This window comes from Colobus angolensis, unplaced genomic scaffold, assembly GCF_000951035.1.
Source record: "Colobus angolensis palliatus isolate OR3802 unplaced genomic scaffold, Cang.pa_1.0 Scaffold286, whole genome shotgun sequence".
NCBI classification, from domain to species: Eukaryota; Metazoa; Chordata; class Mammalia; order Primates; family Cercopithecidae; genus Colobus; species Colobus angolensis.
The window spans coordinates 948,611-974,576 of NW_012116110.1; the positions used below are offsets into that span (position 1 = coordinate 948,611).

General features: G+C 45.5%; 1 protein-coding gene across 1 annotated transcript in view; it reads right to left on the bottom strand.

The window, feature by feature from the left end:
- APBA1 (amyloid beta (A4) precursor protein-binding, family A, member 1) overlaps nucleotides 1–25,966 on the bottom strand; it is a 230,240-nt gene that overhangs the window by 11,635 nt on the left and 192,639 nt on the right. Inside the window, exons 5-10 of the mRNA XM_011948894.1 lie at nucleotides 22,701–22,846; nucleotides 13,079–13,111; nucleotides 11,974–12,060; nucleotides 11,183–11,368; nucleotides 7,057–7,236; nucleotides 4,512–4,724 (exon numbers count right to left, since the gene is read on the bottom strand). Of these exons, the coding sequence (XP_011804284.1) occupies nucleotides 4,512–4,724; nucleotides 7,057–7,236; nucleotides 11,183–11,368; nucleotides 11,974–12,060; nucleotides 13,079–13,111; nucleotides 22,701–22,846 (845 nt within the window). The remainder of the gene's footprint in view (nucleotides 1–4,511; nucleotides 4,725–7,056; nucleotides 7,237–11,182; nucleotides 11,369–11,973; nucleotides 12,061–13,078; nucleotides 13,112–22,700; nucleotides 22,847–25,966) is intronic.

A 25,966-nucleotide genomic window follows, 5' to 3' on the forward strand; every position in this document is an offset into this window, starting at 1 on the left:
GTGGGTTCTTTCCTTCTCTGTGAATTGATTTAAGATGGCTGATCTGTCCCTCAGTGAAAGATTTTCTAGATTGGGGAAAATGTGTTGCAAGATGAGGCTTAGAGAAATAGCAACTGGAAATAACCAGACCATGCATTTGCTCTGCTGTTCCTAATCAATGTTTCATGTTGGGTCCCATTAACTTAGATTTCTGAGCTGCCATTTTATTGGAGGTGCCAATTAAATAAAGGGTCATTTGGTCCCCATGACAACAGTGGAACGGTACAGCAAATTAAGAAATCTGGTGGGAGGGGAAGGCCAAAGAAGAGGGGCGAAGAGAGAAAAGAGAAGCCAGAATGGTCTCTATAGCAACAGGAGAGCAGAACCATGATGCTCCTGGGGAAGCAAGGGAAGCTGTGCGCTATTCTAAAACAGAGCAGAAACCCGGAGGGCAAGACCACAGAGGCAAAGGCCCAGAAAAAGGCAGCCTGTAAAATGTTCCACCCACCAATAATTATGCCTTGGGAATTAATTATGACCCAAAAAATAAGAGGTAGGAAGAGGAAGGCAAGTCAATACCTATAATTCTACTCTAGAAATCTATTTCCTCTAATCTGGGGGGAAAATGGTCAACCAGTATTGAAGAGGCCAGATGCAGAATGCACACTTTGGACCCCTGTTCCTGAAAGTGTGGCCTGCAGACTGGTGATGCCATCACCCCCACAGAGCCTGCTGAAAACGCAGAATCCCACCCTACACCCGCTGAATCAGACCTGCAGTCGAACAAGATCCCCAGGTGATTCCAATCAGTTTGAGAAGCACTGATTCATCAGGATGAGAGTTGCTTAACAAAGTCACTGCAAAGAGCATGGACATACACTGAAACAAATTTAACACAGCCTTGAAGTGGCCCAGACGCTGCTCTGCAGCGGCCCGAGGGGTAGGGGTAGGGCAGTGCGCACATCTGTCCAGGTGCAGGCAAAAAGGGGTGTGTTTTCTAGAGAATTTTAAAAAGGTGATATAACCCACTGAAGTCAGTCTGTATTTGGTACTGGCAATTCTGGCTGTTATCAGTGGTTACACCTCCCACCAGCCAGGGTGGTCCACGGACGGACCATCACATCTCCCCATTCAACAAGCGGCGCACTGTGGCAGGGAGGAAGTTCAGCTGTGCTCTAATCAGGGTCTGCCCTGTTAAGTACTTCTTCACTATGGGCGGCCATGAAGGCACTGCTTTTCTTACTCTTCATCTTCATCAGTTACATCTCTTTCATCACCACTCGGCCTTTTAATTTTCTGGTTCTATAGAGACTACATTTATAGACATCAAAGTTCAGCTCCTCAAACAATCCGTTTCCCCTTAGGAAACTGTGCAGACAGAGCTCCGTCTGTACTCCAGCAAGCTTTGCTTCCACCTTGATGCTGTGATCCCACGGCAGCTGCAGAGGGAGTCAGGCCGCCCTCACAGCCTCACTGCTTCCCTCCTCTGGTCCCCGCGCAGATGAGGCGGGAGGGATGCTCAGGAGGGTGGGGACTCACTGGCCAGCTGGGGACCCTGGGCAAGTCTTCTGTGCGTTTAGAGTCTCCGATGGCCCATCTGTGCACCTAGCATCTGCTGTCCCCCTTGTGGGCTGTCCCGAGGAGGAAGGGAGGTGACTCCAGGCTATGAGCTGGAGTCTTGCAGGCCTCAGGAAGCCCAGCTTGTTCTTGCCCAGGCCCCATCCCCACCTTTACTTAAGTCCTCCCCTTGTCTGAGTCTGTTCTTAGTCTACCATGACAAAGTACCACAGACTAGGTGGCTTAGAAACAACAGACATTTCTCTCTCACAGTTCTGGAGGCTGGAAGTCCGAGATCAGTGTACCAGCACTGTCAGGGTCTGGCGAGGTCCCCTTCTGAGTTGCAGATGGCCAACTTCTAGTATCTTCACATAGCAAAAGAGAGCTTGCTGGGGTCCCTTTTTTAAGGGCACTAATCCCAACCATGAGGGCTCCACCCTCATGCTGATCACTTCCTAAAGGCCCCACCTCCAAATAGCATCACCTTGGGATTAGGGTTTCAATATGTATTTGGAGGGAACACAAATATTATTCAATACTTAACCCCCTATCCCCTCTCCTCCTCCCCAACCCTTCTAGACCCAGACCAACTCCCCACAAACCGTCCCTGACCAGCTTCCCTCTCTCATCGATTTCTCTCTCTTGCATCTGAACTCCTACACCGCCCAGGCAGAGTTTCTCAACCTCATTTGGGGCTGGATAACTCGGTGCTGTGGGGCTGTGCTGTGCACCGTAGGCCTCATTTGGGGCTGGATAACTCGGTGCTGTGGGCTGTGCTGTGCACCGTAGGCCTCATTTGGGGCTGGATAACTCGGTGCTGTGGGCTGTGCTGTGCACCGTAGGATATTTGACAGCATCCCTGGCCTCTACCCACTGGATGCTGGCAGCACCTTCTCCTTCCCAGTGGTGACAAACCAAACAATCTCCATACATTTTGGGGGATGCAAGATCACCCCTGGCTGAGAAGTACCACCTCAGGGTCTGGCTTGGGCCTAGCATTTCACCCGACACCCTCCCTGGGATGAGTCTGTATTGGAGGCTGTGTGACCATGGATGATTACATCATCTTGCTGTGCCTCAGCTTCCTAGCTTGTACAATGGGTGCAACAATAGTACCTGCCCACAGAATGCTGCCCCAAAGGCTCAGCAAGTCAGTCCATACATATCTCAGAGCACACAGCGCTCAGAGCACCCAGAGCACAGATACACAGCACTGAGCACTGCAAGCCATAAGTCCTTTCACTTCTCGTTAAACCGATCAAGCTCCCTGGGGGCAGGGACTGTCTCCATGGGATCCCTGGGTCCCACAGCCCCTCAGCAGTTCTCATGCATGCACCCAAGGTGTTTAATAAACAACTTGCTCACTGGCAGGAGCGACTTGTCGTCCTGCCTCCCCAGCCCCACCTCCCGCTTGCCTCTCCATGCGATCACAGCAACACCAGACCAGCCTTTCCGGGCCAGGCTCAGACCCCATCTCTCCCTGACTCAACACTGGCCCCTGTCCATCAATTCAAGCAGAAACTTCCAAAGGCCACTTCCCTTTCTGCTACTGACCTAGGTTTTACTCCTTCAAGGTCAACTTTAAAATCACATAAAATGGGCCGTCTAATCACTCATAGCCTCTAACCTTTGCTCTTAGGGCCGCAGAGCCCTTGAACATCTCTAATTATCCTCCACATGCATACTGTCAAGCCAGCTTCCCCAGAGCGCGGCTCTGCCTCACAGAGGCCCAATTAAACCTGTCTGAATGAATATCCATGTTCAAAGTTGATTCTCTAATCTTATCTTTAATGTGTATTAAGCAAGAGGTAGAATTCATTTAAGTGTAAGATATACGAAAAAGAAATTAGAGGAGACCAAAGAGGACTATTTCTTTCCAGATGTGATTATCTTACATGGAATTAGAATTTAATCCATTTCATTAAAAACAAAAAGGCACCATCCGTGTGTCCTATACACTCACCTTAACCTCCCATCCCCACCCGCTCAGCCGAGGATGCTGGCTTTGTGATTTTTCTTTTGCTCACAATGACTATTTGCATGAATTCATCCCTTCCCTTCTCCTTCTCCCTCTCTCACACATGCACATATGTACACAGCTACATTCTAGCTAAGTCTTTCAGGAAACCTCTGCGGGACCAAAAAAAAGTTGTGGAATCTCAGTCTACCTACAGTACCACAGCACTTGGTACAGAGCTACTGGAGTCTACAGATGCTGTCATGGAGGAGGGACATCCCAGTCACACTGGCCATGCAATCGGCAAGTCCCAATGTGCTCAAAAGACTCCACATGAATGCTTCATGTCTAAAGAAAGTCTCATTTCTTCTCAAGTATTCACATTTAATTTTCCTTCCAGTAGCTCTTCTTAGCCTTATAAGCATCAGTTCAGGTTGAGCAGGAAGGAGGCTCAGGTATGAAAAAGCTTCCATGGACTGGAAGAGAGTTTCCTTCTTCTTCTGGCAACGAGCACATGTGAGTTGCTTCACCCGGGGTCTGAGGGAGGACAAACTCACCTGCATCATAGTCAGGGCCACTGGGAAGGAAAAAGCGCTCAGATTTGAAGCATTTCTGTGATTTCTTGACAGGGATGGTAAATCGTGCCAAGTGTACTGGCTGACTATAAGTGATTGTCTGGATTCCCAAGCTGAGGCCTTTTCTGTTGAGGCTGAGTCTGGGCTTAGTGGGAGAGTGCTGTGATTGGCTAGTGATGCCTGTGAGGGACATGCTGCTATCAGAAAGTAGTGTTATGTGAACCAAATACACTTCCCCTGATCTAAATTGATTTCAGGGAAGAATCTGTAAACAGCAACTTGATGGTAAGCTTCCTGAGTGCAAGTCCACGCCTTCTGTGTTTATGTCTTCCTTGGTGCCTGACACTTCGAATATGTTCATATACATTAACGACTGGATGGGGGTCACACTTCACATCACTTGAGGTTTACCACAGCAGCTGATTTTTCCCATATTCAGGTACCTTAATAATGCTCTGGCAGGTGGACAGAGGCAGGCCCACCAGGCTGGTGCCATTAATGGACATGATCTGGTCACCGATATTCAGCTTCCCAGATTTCTCTGCAGGGCCACCATGCATCATATTGGCAATGATCACGGTGGGGAGGATGGATCCCCAGCCAGACTCCACAATCACCACACCTAGGATTTCTCCTTTCTGCTTCTCTATGAAAACCTGGAAGGAGAAAAACATTTAGAAAGCCTGCATCAGCAACCATCTGGGGTAGGTAGAAATCAAAGCCTCTCCCCCATTCCTGTCTCACCTAAAGAGACACTTCCCTGGGGGGAAGACACTTCCCAGATGAATTCCTGTCTTCTCAGCATTCCACACATTTGGAATTTTTAAGAAATGAATTCACACAGGTCTACATTCTTTTGTAATTCACTCTTGTTTCACATAAACAAACTTGCCTCAGCACACAACCACGAGGACCACCAGTTTTTTTTTTTTTCCTTGTTTTTTTTCAGTTTCTTCAGTCCTGTCCTCAGTGGCAGGGGAAGAGGCTCTGTGGGTGGGTGGTGTGTTACGGTTTCTAGAAATAGCTTTTCAAATTCCATGCGCAGGTTCCCCCTCCCACAGTGCTTCCCCAATTCGCTCCGACATTTAAGTTTCTTGAGTTAAAAATAAATAAACACACAGAAACACTTCTCTGCAAGGAGAAAAAGTTGAGAAAAAAGAAAAAAAAAGTGATGCTGAAGTTACCACAACCAAAGGTTGGGTATGCATACAGGAAGTGCATATCCTGGATACACAGATTTTTCACAACCTTTACTGGCAGGGCAGAGAAGACAGGAGTTGATGTTGGATACTTGCACTCTGGGGAGGCCTGCAGAGATGCCACTAAAAGGTACTGCACCTCTTGGAAGCATCCAACAAAGAGTTCGTATGTGTATTTTTGGGGGACTTGACAAAGTCCCCGTCACAGGTTGATGTCCGCTTCCCCCAGCTGCTGAAGCTCACAGTCAGCCCCTTCCCTGGAGAACTGTCCTTAGCTGAATGGGAGACACCTTCTGTTAAGGTTGAATTGTATCCCCCCAAAATTTGTAAGTTGACTTCCCAACCCCCAGTGCCTTAGACTTAGATTGTGACTATTTGGAGATAAGGTCTTAACAGAGGTAACCAATTTTAAATGAGGTGATTAATATGGGCTCTAATCCAATATGCTGGTGTCCTTAAGTAAGAAGAGGAATGGTCGTCTGTCATGGGTATCAAAAAAAGAAGAGGAAATTTGGACATAGAGACATGCATGGAGAAAGGATGATGTGAAGACACAGGGTGAAGACAGCCATCTACAAGCCAAAGAGAGAGGCTTGGAACAGATTCTTCTCTTATGGCCCTCAGAAGGAACCAACACTACCAACATCTTGCTTTTGGTCTTCTGACTGCAAGGTCTGTGAGACAATAGGTTTCTGTTGTTGACGCCACCCAGTCCATGGTACTTTGTGACAGAAGCCCTAGCGAATTCATATACCCCCTGTCCAGCCTTGGCCAATGACCGGCATGGGGTACAAAGGCTTGCCAGCTCCCTTGCTCCAAGGTGAGACAAATCTGTCCTGCAATCTGAGCCATGGAGCTTCCCTCTGGGTCAGAAGGAAGCTCCTTGCAGAAGGGTGGGACACCCTTCCTTGGTGTCCCACCACCAAGCTTCCCACATCCCTTCTGTTCTGAGGCACTTTCCCAACAAACCTCTGTGACAAGAATCCCTGCCTCAGGCTCTGCTTCTGGGGAATCTGACCTAAGACACCTGACAGACCCCAGTGGATCAAATGATCGCTTTCTCATTAAAAGTTCTTTTTACCTATGGGATCAAGTCCAAACCCCTCAGCTGGACTTGCAGGCCCTCCAGTCCTGACCCAGACCTCAGGCCCATCTATCTCCTTTCCTGTGCCCACCTCCTGCTCTAGCCAAACCATACTTCCCCATTCCCCAGACAAATGTGGAACTTTCTGACCTCCAGGCTTCCAACCATTCCATAGACCCTACCCTCGGCTTGTCCCTACAATCCCCAGATCGCCAGACCAGTTCGGATAGCCTCATCTTCCTACAGGCACTCCTGAAGAGCTCAGTCTGAAACCACAGGTCATCCCCAGAGGACCACAGCATCTCTTGTCTGAAACCTGAGATCTTCTCTGTTTGTCCAAGTGTAGTTGGTTTTGATTAGTGCCTGTACCTGGCACCATCACTTAACTTTTTCAGTGCCCTTACCTAGATTGCAGGGTTTGTACAGGCAGAGTTCAGGTCCTATCTGCCTCTGGGACCCACCCCAAACTTAGCTCAGAATGACCAGGAGCGGAGGATGTGCTGCCTCTCTGTTTATACACAATAGCATTTCATGACAGGGCCCCAGAGCAGGGAGCAAGAGATGGGTGTGAGCGACTTCATGATGTCCTGCCAATACTGCACTCCTCACCCTTGATCTGCCTTCACTTCCGCGGCAGGGTGCCCCCCTTCCCAGGCCCCTGCCCAGCTGACTCAGCCTGGAGAACAGCTTCAGGAAAGTACCCACATCTTTACAGTTTTCCGACTTGGAGAAGTGAATCAGGTCATCATTGTACATGTCCTGGGTATTGAGCAGGTCACTATACTCCTTCTGGCTGAGATCTTCGGGGTTAATCCCATTGGCCCTGAGGAATTCCTGGTATGCCACGCTAAATGCCTGTCCGATGGACTGTGCAATCAGCTGAGCCTGGAACAGCAGCCAGAGAGGAAAGATGGTCAGCAGAGCAGTGCATTTGGTGAGCAGCCTGGCGCACTTCCCACCTGAACAATGGCCCTCCTGGAGTTTGAAGAAGCCCTAGACATCACGCCTGCTGGGCCAGTGGCTCTACATGGGGCTACCAGTGCCCACCAGGGGCCGTTTTCAGAACGACTGGGGATGTTTTTGATTATGATGATGATCATAAGGGAGCTACCGGCATTCAGCAGACAGGAGTCAGAGATGCTGAATATCCTGCTATGCAAAAAACAGCTCGATACAGTGATGAGTCATTCTACACCCTGCATCATCTTCACAGATCCCACTGGACATTCATGAGCATGCAATACTTGTGTACAGTTATCTGAGTCTAGGATTCAACTCCAATTTATACATAAACACAAAGACTTTGTGTGACTCTAATACACATCGAACATTTCAAGAATAATACCGTGTGAATTGAGAGAAGATATTATTTTGCTTCATTCAGCACTTCACCAGGAGGAAGCTTCATGACTTGGGAAAATCATCAACATCAGTGCTGTTGTGGTATCTGTGCTGCCGATAAATTACATACCTATCAACCTGCACATGTGCTGTCGTGCATGGTAATTCTGCATGTGCTTGTAGACATATACATGTTATTTAGCCCTCAATTTGAAATGTCAACTAGAAAGTGTTTACGATATCCCACTGCACACTGTGTTCTGCTACATTCAAGCTTAATCAAGTAGGTATAAGCATCTTGACTACCTCATTATGCCTTTCAGAATGGTTGCGCCAGAGCGTTTATTAATACATATTGTAATATGGTTTTATTTTAGCTTGCTTTCCACTTATCTTTCCTTTATATTACATTTATGGCCACAATTTGATTGTTCTGTGAAAGATTTTTCAATAGGGGAGGTTATATTAGCTATGAATTTCATTTCAGGATAGTAATGGGTCATTAATAAAATATTTATTGTAGAAAGGGAGTGTTGGGTCTAACAGAGTTGAGAACTCTGACTGTGTTTTCCAGTTGAGGAGATGGAGGCCCAGAGACACAAAGGAACCTCTCAAGGTCACACAGCTTACAGGAGGTGGCACTGACTTCTGCACTGGGCTTTGATGGCTTTTCCTTGCATTAATTAAGCAACATTATTAATCCAGACAGCCAAGAGCAACTGAGCACTTCTCATGTGGCTATGCTGCAGTAAATGCTATACAAGGTATATGCTATGAAAAGTAAATGCTATACAAGGACCATCACTGAATCTGCATATCATTTCTATGACAGCTATTAGTATGACTGGCCACAGTCTTTCACTTGGAATGTGAGAGGCTCTGTTTCAGAATTCAAAACTTTTCCAATTTTAGAAAGGTAGCAGGGTGCAAATACTGGACATTGTGCCATAACCTCCCTTAGGGTCTGGGGAAGTACACAGAGCACAGTAACATTTCTGTGGCAAAATGTGTAAGATTCATGGTAAGCTGGACAAATCCTATAAATGGCCTCCTGGCAGGCAAGGCAGGTTTATCAGTAACCTGACTGCAAAAATCCCTTTTGTTTCTCAGAGCTTTCTAGACTTTGGAACTACGGATCTGTATTATGTATTAGTGTCCCCATTGGGTAGACTGAGGGGTGGTTGAGGGTTATATGGAGGTTGAGGGGTTAAACTGCACAATTCCTGAGAAGGGGCTGGGGGCTGAATCCAGAGCCCATCCTCCTGCCCACCACACTGGACAGCTTCTCTGTGAAATTCTGATGGGCAGAAACACAAAGCCAAACCAGAATATCTCTAGAGCAGTGTTTTAAAAACACAATTCTAACCTCCACTCCTCTTTCCCCACCTTTCCTAAATGTTGCTAAAAGCACCTTATTAACAGCAAAACAGGAACTTTCCATGTGGCTGGTTATGGGAAAAGAAATACTGAAATTTTCTCACTGTGAGAATCTGGTAACTTTATAAGTCACATCAAGAACTACCACCGTCCACCTATTGTAAAACTGGAAGGAGTAAGGCATTGCTTTCGGCATCAGAGAGGTGCATGTAGACAAACTGAAAAATATATACCTGGGAATGTGACCAGTCAACTTCCCGATCACCATTAGTGGATGCCCCCGGTGAATGCACTGGCTACTGAGATTTATGGACCACTAGCCATGTGCCACACATCAGGCTTTAACTGCAATATCTATGAGAGTGCCGCAGCAGCCTGGCAAGGGAGGCACTATTGTCCTGCAGAAGAGGAGCCTGAGGCTTAGTGACTGCACAGCTTGGATGAGGAAGGACTCAAGCCCAGCTTGCCCAGTTCTGGAGCCAGCACACTCTGGCCCTGCTCTAGTGAAAGCAAAGGGGTAAGATTCCAGGTCCACTCTTGCTTACCTCTTGCTTCTCCATTCTTTCCTTTCTTCCCTGGTGGACCCAAGCGCACCCCAAGGAGAAGAAACCCCTCCCTAAGAGCTCCAGCCAGATGGAGGTGGCGGTCGGGCCTACAGGGATCCTTGATCCCTGTAACTCTGTCTTTTCACTGGCCCGCAGGACACAGGAGGCTTAAAAGTCCAAATTTTCACTTTTGGAACTTTGTGGGAACCTCCTAAAACTCATTTTCCCCCCATTTGCATGTTGGCCTCAGTTTGACAGGAACACTAGGGAGAATGGCAGGCAGAGGCATTTCAAGCTCTCTGTCCTCCCAGTGACCTTGTCCTGTGGCTGCTTTGGAGAACAAGACCAGTAAAGGATGGTGACAGTAAGTGTCGGCAACCCCTCTCTGTGCCCACAGCCCCGACAGCTCTGGTTCCCTGGAGAAAAAAGCAGGATGGCTGCTGACACCTAACTTCCAAGAGGAAGGCAATTTCTGCAGCTAGATGAATGCTATACTGGCCTCTTTGAAGGAACCAAGGCTACAAGACGCCATCTTCTCTTCACAGATCAGGACTCTGTGCTCCATGTGAGAAACAGCTTATTCCTCTGCGTCAGGAGGAAACATGGGCACAGTCAAAAGCAATGGCCCTCAGGGGGTGGGTGAGTTTTCTGCTGTTAAAGATTACTGTGGGGCTGTGGCCTCCCCTCGGAGGTAGCTTCTGAGGCCCAGGATGGTGAGGGGAAGTAGGGGAGCACCTAGGAGCAGCTCAGGTGCTAATGCAGTTTGCAGCCTGGTGGCCTCACTAGCAGCTTGGGTTACAACCCTGAAAGCAGGCCAAATGGAAAAATGGCTTCTGTTGTAAACAAATTTTCTCTGTTAACCACATCACCCAGAGAAATGGAGCTTAGGAATCACTGACTTTGTGCCAGGAAGAGGAGCTGGTTTTCCTAAGGACTGGGGTAGGCAGTGCTGTTGCTTGCTGGGGAGGGACAGGGATGCTAACTTTCCTGTAGCCCAGAGGATGGTCCTGGACCACAAAGAACTCTCCTCCCAGAATGCCCTCATGCTTGGGCAGACCTGCTCAAACCCCTACAGGGGGGCCAAATTCTTCCTACTCTTCACCTCATCCCAAAGTCTCTAATAACTTGGCCTCCTTTCCCTTCCTCAAAGGGAAACGCAGCTAGCCCCTGACTCAGGGCCTTCACACCTGCTCCTTCCTCATTCTCACTTTATTCAGGTCTCTGCTCCAAGGTCACCTCCTCAAGCGAGGAGATCACCCTACCTGATCTCCTACCTGACATAGCCCCTGTTCCTCCATCCCTTGACCCTGTTTTATTTGTCTGTGGAGCACTCCCCACTACCCAATTTTACATTAAGTATATTTACCTACTGATTTTCTGTCTCCTTTCAGCCCTTGCGATGAGTACCCTGTCTGTTTTATTCAGACTTGTATCTCTAGTGCTGGAACAGTGCCTGACACACAGTATGTGCACAATACATGTTTCATGTGTGATGAATTAGGCGGAATCAGGTTCTGAAAAGTCAAGAGAACCTAACCCAGAAGGAGATCAAAGGAAGCAACCCTTACATCCTCAGACTCGAAGACGTGGCAGATCATCTTGTACTGCCTTTTCCCATCCTGGGATGGGTGGGATGCTTCCACGTTCTCCTGGGAGTTGGAACGAGGCATCCGCCGGCGGGCCATCAGCACAACGATGTTCCCAATGTCCGCAATGTAGGAAATGGTCCTCAGAGGGTGGTCCATCATTGTCTCCTGGAGGCAGGAGGAGAGGGTGGGTAAGTCCAGCTCGGCATCTAATGACCCAAGAGAGCGCCTGCCACCCCATAGCCAGTCAAGTATGTTCACATGCAGGGTGGGCTCCAGGGCTCACTGCAAAGCCCATGCTGAGGGATTAATGGATCCCCATCCAGGCCTGAGGGCATTTCCCTTGGCTAACCAAGAGCAAGAAATGATCTGTGGCAGGTGAAAAGAAATAAGAAATTCTAAACAGTAGAATCTCTTGTGGGGAAGTTAAAAAAAAAAAAAAAGAAAAAACCAAAATGGCATGGCTGTTTCTGTTTTTGTGTGCAGGAGTGTATGAGTGATTTTAAACCCAATTTCTTAAAAGACGAATGTGTCCACATTAATGAATCCTCTGATTAAAATTTCTGAAAATGCTAAACGTCATCCATGTCTTAGGGGCGTTTTTGGGCTTTAAGAAAGCAATCCCAAACCCCATCCAGCAGCAGGCACTGTGAACACCACCTTCTAGCTCACTGGGGCCCAGCATCTGGGGACAGCCGCTCTACTGACACATGCATCTCTGAGTTACGATGCCCCTAAGCTTCCCCCTGGGAAAGGTGGAAGCCAGCTGATACCTGTGTGTCAGCATTCAGCACTTTGATTCTCTGGGTAGAAATGAAGAGATCCACCTCAGTCATTGGCTGAGATTCGCCTTCAGGAGCCTGAGGAGAAAAAATGCACCAAGAGAAAGTTTGACCACACTGCCCTGACCCAGATGCAGAAGGAGTCAGGTTAGCTCACACAGAGGCACCAAGACACAGTTACCAGAACAGCAACACAGACTCTAGGCTTAAACTGCCAAAGCTGAAGGTACCACACAGAGGATGGACACATGGACAAGAGTTAGCACCTCTAGGTTACAGGGAAAAATGCAGAATCCTCTTTTCTTCCTCCCCTATATAAGCAGTAACTCACTGCAGTAGATTTTACTCTTTGAACGATGATGGCAAGAGGCCCTCTCTGTAAGGGTTTTGGAGTCCAACAGATTGAAGAAATAGGGCAAAAAATTCATACCAAAAGACCCTGGGGAAGTCGCTTAGAATTTGCCTCTGCTTGAGCCGATGGAAGACAATGTTCATAGCAGCTGCAAATGAAGCCATTTGGATGCAGTTCTGGTAAGAGGGTCTTTACATTTTACACACCACCCCAGCAACACAGAAGCAGTCCTGAAGCCACCCCATTAAGAAAGAGCCCCAATGCCTCAACGTCCCAGGAGTAGTAGTTCATAAGCACCTAGAAGCTCCACAACCAAAAAGCGCAGTCTGGTTCATTTAGGGCTTAACTCTGTACATGTGTGGTTATTAGCGAGTTTTCTTTTTTGCATCCAGCAATCTGACAAATCCACAAATCAAGCATAACTATAATCGAACAGACTCAAGTCCCTGCCACATCGATGCTCCTGAATGGTTGGAACTTCCATACTACTATACGATTCATTTAGCATCTCCAATCTGCTCCCTGTCGTTCCTCTGAAGTGAAATGACTAATGAGCAACAGAAAACGGCCACCTTTGGCAACTGAGTTTTGAGAAACGCTGGCTTATGGGGCGGTTCAAAAAGAAATCTGAACGAAAACTTGCTGGATGCAGAAAACAAAAACACGAAAATATAAAAAGGTAAAACAGAAACGAATGAAAAGAACAGGCATAACACCAAGCTGATGAAGTTGTTTGTACTGCACCTTCTTCCTGCTTTTGGCTAATTTCTGGGCCATCTGCTTAGCATGGAACAAACAGAGACAGGAGAATAGTTAGAAAGAATTTGCAGAGACTCAAAGTCAAAAAGGGAATTGACAAACTAATACTGAATAGTGGCATAAAGCGTTTCTGTGGGAAGAGGACTGGCTTTTAAAAATCCCAGTCTAAAGATAATCAATGTAATTCAGAATTTACTATGTGGGAAGTGGTGAAGTGAGACAAAGGAAATGTGTTGAGTGCTTCTTATACTTAATTATGATTGATCTTTCCAAAGAACCAAGTTTTGGTTCTGTTAATTTTCTTTATTGTAGGCCTGGTTTTCTATTTCACTGATTTCAGCATAGACCTTTATTCCCTTCTACTTTCTTTGGGTTTAATTTGCTGACTTCTCAGCTTCCTAAAAACTTAAATTATGGCTTTTCAAACTTTATTCTGATATTCAAAGCTATGAATCTCCCTCTAAGCATTGCTTTGGATGTATTCCACAAATTTTTGTGTGTTTCACCTTAATCATTATTCCATTATTTTTTTTTTTCAAATTTCCACTGCAATTTCTTCTTAGAACCTTGGATTATTTAGAATTGTATTATTAATTTTGATACATTTGGGGATTTTCTAGTTATTTTTTATTTACTATTTTTTTTTGAGATGGAGTTTTGTTCTTGTTGCCCAGGCTGGAGTGCAATGGCGTGATCTTGGCTCACCACAACCTCCGCCTCCCAGGATCAAGAGATTCTACTGCCTCAGCCTCCCGAGTAGCTGGGATTATAGGCATGCGCCACCATGCCTGGCTAATTTTTGTATTTTTTAGTAGAGATGGGGTTTCTCCATGTTGCCCAGCCTGGTCTCGAATTCCCGACCTCAGGTGATCCACCTGCCTTGGCCTCCCGAAGTGCTGGGATTACAGGTGCGAGCCACCATGCCCGGCCTCTAGTTATCTTTTTCTATTGATTTTGGAATTAATTCCACTGTGGTCAGAGAACACAGTCTGTATGTCAATCTTTTGAAATATGCTGAGGCTTAGTTGTATGTTCTAGTACATGACTAACTTTGATGGACGTGTCATGTGGACTTCAACATATGCATTCTGTAGTTGTTGGGGACAGTGTTCCATCAATGACAATTATGTCGATTAAGTTGGTTAAGAGTATTGTTCAAACCTTCTGTGTACTTGCTGTTCTTTAATCTGCTTGTTCCATCATTTATTGAGTGCGTCAAAACCTCCAGCTGTTATGTGGATTTGTCTGTGTATCCTGATTCTGTCAATCTTTACTTTATCTTACAGCTATGTTATAAGGCATGCACATATGTAGGATGGCATGCCTGCTTGATAAATTGATCCTTTCATTGTTCTCCCTCTTTATCTCTAGTAATACTTCTTGCCTTAAATTTGTGTAATATTAATGTAGTTTACATCTAACTAAAAATGGATGTACCATACTCCCTTTTGCTCACAATTAAAAGACATCATAGTTGATAAAAGCAGAGAGTGGGGCTGGATTGTCCAAAACCAAGTCCTGGCTCTGCCATTTACTAGCTGTGTGACTTTGAGGCAAGCCACTGAACATCTCTGTGCCTCAGTTTCTTCATCTGCAAAATGAAGATAAAAATAGTATCTACCTCACAGAGCTGTTTTGAGGACAAAATGAATACATGCAAAGCTCTTCAGTGCCTCGTACATTCTAAGCACTATATTTGTGTTTGCTGTTATATGATTATAATCGACCTAGGTCATGATGCAATTTCTTGCCTTTTGCTAAGGCTTGCTATTTATACAGATCTTCTACAAATAATGGTGAGTCAATGGCCAAACTGCAGACGCTGTTGTGGTAATGGGAGTGGGGTGTAGGAAGAACTGCTCTCTCATATTCCTGGGTACTCACCTGGTAGAAAAGCTCCTCTGCTCTCAGCAGCACATCTCTGTTTCATTAGTGACTAAAATATGTTGCCTATACTGCCTCATTGTAGAGACACTGGATGAGTCAGCCATCCAGACACCACATAGCAAATCTCCGGTACACCCGGGAAACTAGGGCAACCGCACTCCCGCACAGATGCCCTGCTGTTCTTACTGGTGGCCATGAGTTCACTGTGAATAGTCTGCTCTGAAAAAGTCTGAAGGTAGCAACTGTGTCATCCTGACTGCTGCACATTGCAGTGGAAATATTTCTGCACCTGGGAAGTGACCGTATGCTGATGTTATACCACGCCACACCACGAGGATTCCCATGTGGAATCCGAGTCTGGCCAGGGATGTTCTGACTGGCGTCAGTTATAACCTGCATAACTGACAGCTGGGAGATCTTTAATGTTTGTTTGACCTTGACCTCTCTGAAATGATATGGCAGCAATATAGGAATTTCCATTACTTTGGATACCAAACCTAACAGCTGTTGGTCAAAATTCAACTCTAGGGAACCGATTTGAAAGAACTCTTTGAAAAGAAAATAGGTTCCACCATCCCTCGAGTACCCAAATTCCTTATTTTTGTTTTTTTTTTTTCTGGAACTGGTGTGGAGGAAGAGGATCCAAAAGGCAAACTGAGTTTCATGAAAGGTACTCTGAAGCTTTTTTTTTGCGGGGGGTGGGGTGGGGGGACAGAGTCTCGCTCTTTCGCCCAGGCTAGAGTGCAGTGGTGCCATCTCAGCTCACTGCAACTTCTGCCTCCCAGGTTCAACCAATTCTCGTGCCTCAGCCTCCTGAGTAGCTGGGATTACAGGCACCTGCCACCATGCCCAGCTAATTTTTGTATTTTTAGTAGAGACGGGGTTTCACCATGTTAACCAGGCTGATCTCGAACTCCTGACCTCAGGTGATCCACCCACCTTGGCCTCCCATAGTGCTGGGATTACAGGTGTGAGCCACCGCGCCTGGCCTGAAACAGTTTTTATGAAGTTAAAAATATTCTGTGGATTTAGAGTAATACCATCTTTAAATCACTCATGATATCCAAGTACCCTACAATAAATTATAATTTAAAATGTAAATATAACATCACAGAAGATGGGAGAATTGGAGCCAGAATGAGAAATTAGGGTAGCAGAAAGGGGTCCAAGAGAAACATAAGGCCAGCATGCATTTTTAAGCCAGGAATGACAACATCTATTTAAACCCTTGTGTTTCATGGGATTGATCATGGCTTACCACATGGCGGGGTGTTGTGCAAAGGACAAACTGCAGCACCACCCACCCACTTACTCCATCCACAATGTGTACTGAGTTTCTGCCGTTGTTAAGACACTCTAGATTAGTCGTGCCAGGGATGCTCCTGACTGTTCTATCTTTTCTTTTCCCACTGACATTTACTGAGAACTTGTTATGTGCCAGAATCCTTCGAAGTATTTCCCATAAATCAGTGTAAAAGCTTACAACACCCCTGTGAGCTACTACCCTGCTAGGTGGTAAGCCATGATCAATCCCATGAAACACGAGGTTAAGGAGATGTTGTCATTTCTGCCTACATTATGTTATCCTCCTTTTTCAGAAGAGGGAAATGTGGCACAGAGAGGCTAATTAACTTGCCCCAGGTCACACAGCTGTGAAGTGGCAGAACAGAGATTCAAATTCTGGCACTCTCACTCCACTGTAAACCCCTAGTTGTGCAACTGGGGCAAGCTTGTCATCTGTAAACTTCTCCATTTGTCTATACCATGGGGTGAACAATACCTACCTCACAATATTCTCTACCTCATCCATTTTGAGGAGTAAATGAGATTGAGATAATGCATGTGAAGGGCCTAATACTTTACTGATCATAGACTTTTTCAACTAAGCTGAGAAATGATACAACTTAGGCAAAGCTATAATGATAGATATTTTACTTCTACAATGAAATCATAATTTTGAGACAATTATAAAAGAATGAAAAAATCTGATCTTTGGGACAGGCTAGTTAAGATGGATATATGAATATTTGATAATGAATGCAGCTTGCCAAAATGCATGGACCACAAGATACCTAAACACCATCTGTAATCTAATTGCATAAGCTTCATAGGAAGAATGGAGACACAACACCGCACTCTGGGTGGATGGACACGAAGCAGTCTCTGTGGTTCAGGTAGGGCTCAGCAGGCCACCCTATCTTCTGGCTGAAGAGCAGAGAATGAAGTGGGAATGAGAGTGGAAGGCAAGGCAGAGATGCAGTGGAGAGCAAGGAAGACAAGTGAGCTCATTGTGCTGGCTTCCAGTTGGGCTCTCTCTAGATAGGGAGTAGGCATGAGTCACACTGTTAGGGGACAGGTGTGTTTCTATCTAGGGCACATTAAAGGCTGACAGCACATAGTGCAAAGCTCTCTCTAGAAGTTTCTCCCAAAACATGTTCCAGAGAATACTACCAATAAGACAGGTATCTATCAAATAGTGACAATTAGCAGGTATCTATCGCATGGTAACAATGTATTCTGTGCTCAAGTAATATGGGAGCTGCTAGTTAAAGTGAATGAAATCTTCTTAGTGCAGGACTTCTCAGAGCCTTTAAGAGGAAGACATCTGTAGCAAATATTCGAAAAGGAGATCTATTTTCTTGAGCTCATTTGCCAGTGGAACTCTATTAGTGACAAGCACTTAGCCTGACTACAATGCTGCAGGGCACAGTGGGAGGAAAGATGCTTCACACACTGGTGGGTCCACCTTCTCTAAGGCAGTGGTTCCCAAACGCTGGTGCAGAGCGGAATCTCCTGGACAGCTTGTTAAAACACACTCCTGGGTGCCACCTTCTGAGTTTCTGACTCAGTAGGTTTGGGGTTGGGCCTGAAAACCTTTACTTCCAATAAGTTCATAGGCAATGCTGATGCTACTGGTCCGGGGATCATGCTTTTGAGAACCAGAGCTATAATGCAATCCCCTAAAGTACATGAGAGCTCTCTGGAAGGATATTACTTCTCAAAAATGATGACCAACAAAGGCAGAATGAACACATTAGGGAGGGACCAAAGACCAAAACAAACAAAAAAATTTAATGGCAGATGTCTTCTAATTCTGCGATTGTGCTCAGATATGTCATCTCTTAAATTGCGGTAGATAGAAAAGCCTTTAAATTTCAGAGCCCTCAGCTTACCTTGTATTATTGTTACCTAACATTCTTTTTGGCTTCTTTTTACTGCAAGTTTCTGAAGCTCAAGAACTGCGTATTGGTTAATTTTCGTTCCGAAAGGGCCTATCAACAGGAGTCTGCACAGCAACAGTTGGCATTTGGGGCCAAATTCCTTTGTTTCTTTTCACATTAAGTAGAAAATACCTGGCCAAACTGCAGCTCCAAATTCTCTTTCCATGTGGCAAATGAATCTTGTAAGTTTTTTGTTAAATTAAGAGTAATTTTCAAAACCCCAAGTCCAAGTCCAATGAGCAATGTTCAATTTTAGTATACAGTTGGTACTATGTGAGTGGCAGACACCACAATCGACAAATGGAACAGAAATTAAAGACTGCTTTGAAATGGAAACCTAAGCTTCAAGGTCAGCGTCTGTTCAGAGATAAAGCACCATGAGTACCAGGGCGCGTAGTGAGCAGTTCTCATTCACATCCAGCCACGTCCATCTGGTCAAACAAACAATGTAGGCAGAGGAAGAGAGGGACAAAACTGGGGTCCCTGCAGGGAGTGAGGGAAGAAGGAGGAATCAGAAAATAAAGGAGGAAGCTACCCCCACCTTTGTTTAGGTGAAAGTGCCAAGCCAGAAATTACTAATCAGCTTGGGGTTAAGGACATTGCTAAGTGGATTGCAAAATAGATCCACAGAGCTTTTCTTTCTCCTTCTTTCCTGGATGGATGCTATAAAGTCTGCAGCTTTGCTATGCTCTGTGTCCTTTCTGCCAAGGTGGCCTAGAATAACTCATTCTGAAAGGTCAGTCTCTCTTTCAGAAACAGCGTGGCACCATCTTCCTTACAGAGCAGTGTCTGCCAGGCACATGTGGGCACCCGGTGCAAGCTCCTTCCACTTGAGCCCAGCCCAACCTGCTCAGGATCAACACTCTTTGCCCCCAGCTTCCCTGTGCATTGATGAAGTTCACGTACGCTCCCTGACACAGTCACTTTTTGGAGAGTGCTCCCTTAAACAGGCATCTCCATTTACACTTGGAAAAGGCTTCTAGCTAGCTAGATGTAACGTCAACCAATCTGACGAGCATTTTAATAGACGTAAAAGGAACATGAAGCAGAAAATATTTAATGACAGGCAACAGTTCCTTCCAATGCGTAGATGCACATTGTAAACTGATACTTATAAGTTATGAGTGAAATGTAACCATTTAATTTTACCACTCTATAATGAATTCCTCACGCCAGAGTAATTTGCTTGTAAAAATAAATATATGTTTTCCAGATGCGTATTCTGCTCTAGGCAGGTCTAAAATGTATTTATAATCAGAAAGCCTCTATCTTGCTTGTTCTGATCAACAGAGCCATCTAATTTTTTGTTCAAATGAACTGTGGAACTTTGGGATACCAATCCTTTGGAAGCTTTGAAGTAAAATCTCTGATTTCTTATGAGGCAGCTGGACTTTAAAGAAGGAATAACAATACTATAGGACACCACTGTGGAAATAAGAAAAGATAATTCGCAATACAATTGGCACTGATGAGCTTTGGTACAGGGATGCTGTGTACCTTGAACACTGCTTTATGTACAAGTGATGTGCCCTGTGCCTGCTTTTTCCCTGTAAGGTCATCTCAGCACTACCTAAGTGTCATAAGGGGACTGGAAAGGCATAAATGTTCTATCTGTAGGAGTCCAAAGCTATCGGAGGGCTGATAGACAAGGTGTCCCAAATGAAACCTGAACCTTAAAACTTTGAAACCTTGATGGATAGAACCTAGAAAAAACTAACCTCAAAGCAACATGCAGTTTTCAACCTCAGGAGTCTTCAGTACTGTTTTGGGGGCAGACTGCAGCTTTATTCTGGAAGATTTGCCTGAATGGGCTCTGGTAGCATTCCTTGATACTGGCTCTTTGGCATTTTGGTAGAGATAAAATCTTTGTTTTGTGGCTCTGTCCTGGACATTATAGAGTCTCGAGCACACCTGGCTCTGGCCCAGTAACTGCCCCCAGTTACCGTGACAAGCAGAGGTGCCCCCATTCATTTCCAAACACATCTTCTAAAGGCAGTCCCTGTCTATCAGAGACTCCAAGTGAGGCACTCCAGGCTTTTGGCCTTCCAAAAAAACCTGGGGAAGCTAAGAGCACCATTCACCTGGAAGCCCAGGTGGCATATCTGGTAACCATGGGGCACGTGGAGTCAGAACTATGTCTCTATGTCTCTTTGATTTAAAGTTCTCTGCTCTGTACAAAATAGGATGTGACTGTGCCTGAAAAGCAGCTTATTCTCTCTGAGAGGCTTGTGGGTTGTTGCTTTGAATGCTGTGCCTGGAAGACAAATAAATTAAGATGGAGAAGACCTTGGGTAGACTTTCTGGCACAATGTCACCACTTTATAGAAACGGGAAGACAGTGTAAAGGGAACTAGGCCAAGCTTGGATGGGCGGCTCCCCAAGAACCTGGTGAAGTTCTATCCACAGCATTGTTTAGTCTCAAAGTCCTAAAAGGTATGAAGGTCAGACTGTCTCCAAGGCGTTGTACTGTTGGGAGCCATGGGGCAAGACACATCTCTTTGGGCAGGGGGTGGGGCTTACCTTAAAAGAACTGGACCCTCCCACGGTCCATCAGTCTGGGAGAGGCTAATTCTAGAAGAAGACAAACACCACAGAAATGGGCCTTATGGCAGCAGGGCCTCTGAGGCACAGGCAAGGTTTGTGTGCCCCAGATGAAGTGGCTGAGTGGATCCCTGACACATGGAAGGAACTAAAAGGTCCTGTCAGTAATCCTGACACTAGGTCTGGCCTAGCAGGGTGGTGACAACAGCCACTCTTGAGGCAGTTGCAAATCACTCCTCCCTGGTTTATAAAAACATCAGTAGACATGTCAAAATTTGCAGCATAGGCTTACTGTCCTAGGAGGAGTTAAGGGAATGGCCAGCTCTGAGCTTGGGGGAGAAGCATCTCCTCCAAGTGCAGAGAGGTGGTCAGATCAGTGGGTGACACACAGAGGCTCCAGCAGCAGGAGCGGCACTGAGCAGCCTGAGGAGGAAGCCATGAGAGGGACATGGGGCCATTCACACAGCATCCTGGGAACTGCAGGATAACCGGACAGCTGAGGGTTCAGGGGCATCATAATTACGGTGTCGGTGATGCTATGAGCTGCTTATTATTTACCACATGGTGGAGTCTGGACACGTGACAATCATAAGAATCAGCCTGGGCAAGAGGCTCAAGCCAACTGCCTCTCCTCTGCAAGTACCTCCTGGAATTGTTGGTCACTTACTGTTCCTTTCTACCTCTCAGGCAGAAGGCAGCGGTCAGAGGTGTTCACATCTGCAGGCTTCCCCTGCACTCTGGCGGCACTCTGGCTGAGCTTGAGGACAAGGATCTCACTTTATCAGCTGCTGTTTTTCCTCCCTGCCAAGACCCTGCACAGCCCTGCATGCCTAAGTGCTCAAGGAATGATTTTTTCTTTGATTGCGAGATTGAGGAGTCTCAGTTACTGCACTCTACCTGTCCCTCTTTCTCCTTCCACATTACCACACAAACACCAGGGTGCAGCCTGGAAGTGTATGAGAGAGAAGGTATGAAATACGGAGTGGCTCCTTGAGGAAAGAATCCATCTGGACCAGTTGAAACTGGATAAAACAGACTCTTGCAAGGCCTAACCTATTCCAACTTGCTGGAAATACCTGGTCCTGAACTTTTACCATGATGCTGTCCCTAGGGCTCTAGGTGACAATGGCCTCAAGGCTCGGGGAGGCTGCCCAGTGGTTCCAGGTACTGGTGGCACAATGGCAAGTGGATGACATGAATGTACCTTAAGTGTTCCTGGACTCCTGGTTTGCCCATTATTCTAGGTAGTTTTGGTATCGTGGTGGAGATTCTAGAGCTCTGCATTTCTGCATTTATTCATGGGAATAAACCGGTTCTGGATGGTTCAAACTAGTTGTGAATGACTTAAACCAGATGAGAGTGGTTCCTCCTGGATCAAACAGGCTTGTTCCTTTAATGTCTTGATTAAACAGATTCAAACATGTTATGACTGGCTCAAACTAGTTTAAACTGGATTAGCCTTGCACTGACCTTAGACTAGCCAGGTTAGATTTGATCAAAGGGTTCACTGTCCTTGAAGCAAGCCAGTTCAATCTAGCTTGAACAGGATGGACTGGTTCAAAAGCAATGCCACCTAGTTTGAACCAACTCTGTAACATGAATGTTTGCCACTGACCTCCAGCTGTCAGTGGAAATCCAGTGGTACATGTCGTGCACTTGAGACATAATACTCAAAATGGCATCCTTCCTCATTATATCAACTTTTCAAAGATTGTGATCATAAGCACTTCTTCTCAAGACTGGCCATTTATAACAACCTAAATAGATCATGTTTGTACATAAAGACTCCAGTAGATTTTGGAAATTTTGTTAACAGGCACGTGGATAAGCACTGCCTGTGTGATGTCATCTCAAACCATTCTCCTCTAAACTAGATGTGGAGCCGTGGCCAGTGCTGTAGACTGCTCAAGTGCCCACACCTGCCCACCATCCCTGCAGGAGCACCCAGATGTCCTCACCTTGATCCTGCTTACGGCTTCCTGGGCCTGCATCATGCGCACGTTTTTGGAAGGAGTTTTGTCTGAGAGCAGCTGGGTGGAGCCAAGGTAATTGGCAGCGAAAATGATTCCATCGATCAAGTCTTCAGGGTCGCAGGGTCCCGGAACTGTAACACACAGAGCCACAGTGAGGGAAGCCATCCTGGGGCGGGGCCTGCCAACCCCCTCAATGGCACATCACCCCTCTTCCATGCCTCACCGCTGGCACAGGTGAGGCAGAGCCAACCTCCTGGTCTAAGGCATCTCTCTGTGTCTATCTGCACCCACACCTCATTTTCAAATAGAAGGCACAGTTTCTAGAATAATTTGCTTCTCTAAAACCATTTACCATGGAAAGTGATGCAAATATTTACTTAAATATGGAACATAAAATTCACCAATAAAGCATACTGTTTCTCCTGTTAGACTGAGCTCTTAGGGGACAAAGACCATGTCATATTCACCTCTGACTCTCTTGTGTCTTACTGTCACCCAGGAGGTATCAACTAGATGTTTGCTGGATAAATGGTTAAGTAACTAGATGACTGTCTTTTTAGAAAAGCTTTTTACAGCAATTCCTATTACTTGCCCCCTATTCATATCTCTTCCTCCATTTAATCCATAATGGAAGAAACAAATTTATAGATCAGAAAATTAGGATATCTGTTTCAGAATGTCTGGATTCCTGTAATGGCTTCTGACCAATTGTGCAAGACAGATAACATGACCTCAAAACCGTGGTCCCATGCTGTCAATCTTGTTCACTTACAGGGTATAATGTTCTTGGCCTGTGCCTACACACAGACAGATTCCAAGGAAAATCAAATTTTCTGTTCTAATTTACCAGCCTTTTAAGTCAAACCTGTTTTAAATATTTTAATTGGGGGCACCTGATTCTAACCACAATTAGAATTGTAATTCTAATTGTAAACCCTAACTCGAAATTGAAACATGTCTGTGATTAACATATAACTGTATAACAGTCCACTTAAAAAGGCATTTTAATCTGCAATTGAAACATACATATTTTATTTTCTTTCTTTTTTTTGAGACAGGGTCTCACTCTCTTGCTCAGGCTGGAGTACAGTGGTGTGATCTCGGCTCACTGCAATCTCTGCCTCCCAGGTTCAAGGGATACTCCCACCTCAGCCTCCCAAGTGGCTGAAACTACAGGCACTACCATGCTTGACTAATTTTTGTAGTTTTTGTAGAGATGGAGTTTTGCCATGTTGCCCAGGCTGGTCTTGGACTTCTGGGTTCAAGCAATTTGCCCGCCTCAGCCTCCCAAAGTGCTGAGATTATAGGCATGAACCACCACGCCCGGCCCTGTGTATTTTATTTGCCTTGAGTGGTACATCTGGGGAGACTAAAATATACATTTTAACTCACTGTTAAAACCTCAGGGTCTTAAATTAGATAACTTGTAATGGAAACAATTTGCTTTTTCCTCTTGGAAGGCTAATCTGAAATGCTTTTTATTTTTACCCTTAAACATGAAGCTCATCTTGAGTTTACACAGCTGCTTCCTGTGCTGAACTACTTATCAGAGTACAGATGTAAAATAATCTACTCATTTATCTAAAACTAAGGTGGTGCTTGAAACAAAGAAATTAAAAGTGTTTTAGGAAGGGCTTTCACAAAACATCTATGTAGTAATTAAATAAGGAAGCCTGTTATTTGTCTTATTCTCCATTTTTACAAGCAAGACTTCGAGGCTAACACTGTGAGTGGTACACAGACAAATCTGCCTCCACTACTTACCAGTAATTCACACTCTACTCAACAGCCACAGGGGCCTGCTCTGAATCTTTTATAGATGTGAGATGGATTCGGGCTATATATGATATACAGGTTCAGTTGTATGGCAGGGAAGCATATAAAATAATATATGAACAGGTCTGAATCCACTTTACACTTTATATAAAGTAAAAGACTGTCACTTCTTCCATGATAAGTTCCTGGTGATGCATTTCAGTATTATTGAAACATAATCATTATTGCCAACCAGATATGGAGAAGAAAGATCTCATCTGGGAAATGAACTTTAAAAGTCTTCCATCGATTTTTTAAAAATCAACGTTAAAAGAAAAACAAAAACTAACTACCTTCTCTACAGGACTTGTAACATCATACATTCTTCTCTGATTTGGCGCTACGGGTGCTATTCACTGAGAAGGTCCCTTTTTGACTACAGTAAGTGTGGGTATGGGGAAATGTTTAAAAGCAATCCAAATTATATTTAAATGACTGTAGAAATGCCAAGCAGCCAAGACACACAAATATCAGACCTAAACACATTTTGAGATATGATCTTATTGCCATTTATCCTTTCAGGAAATTGAATATAATTGAATGTCACTGTCACCGCATCACACCCAGAAAAATAAAAGCCCCAATTTCATAAATTCACTTTGGGCTCAGTGCTAGTATATTCTTACAAAGTTAAAAAAAATTAAACCCTTAATGATCCTGTGTCAGAGAATTGCAAGTTTTCTCTTGACCTTTCAGAACGTGGTTTCCCTTTAGTGCTGCCTTCGGGTTGCTCTGTGGATGAGGGACCACACACGTGACATCCTCACGCTCAGGCTAACGTTGAGCCTGAAAAATCTCTAGGCCAGGGGGACGAATATGAAGAAGGGAGCTTTCAAACTTCAGAAAACTTCCCAGAGTGCTCTCACAGAATTTCAGAGCCTCACAAAAATGATGCAAATAATTTACAGATGACTGAAGAGAGAAACCTGAGTAACTAAACCAAAACTGTGAGCTTGTCCTGGGCTTTGAGCCCAAGGGTTCATGAAGGTTTATGAGCCCTGGTAACCCTTTCCCAGGCAGTGGAACACAATGACAGTTCACGCACAGGATCCAAAGGCCAGACACACCCTCAGAGAGATATCTGGGCATTCTCTGGCCTCCAGAAAAGCCTCCTTCAAGGAAATGGTGATGCACCCTCAGCACCACCTCTAGCCAGAGAGTTGAGTGCCTCTTTGTGAATGAGAAATGGTGCCTGATTTGGTGCCCCATTTGGATGGTATAATCTCCAGCTGGAGTGCAGAGTTTGGCTGAACTTTGGCCCCACTTGGCCTCTGAGTGCGTGCCCTTGTGCAGTGAGTAACCTGCACAACCAGGTGTGGCAGCCCCACAAAGACACCGGTTTCCAGAGAGAAGTATGGTGCCAGCCTGCCAATTCATAGCCTGGCTCTGCACTGCCAACTGTGGGATCTTGGGCAAGTTATAATCTTGATGCCTCA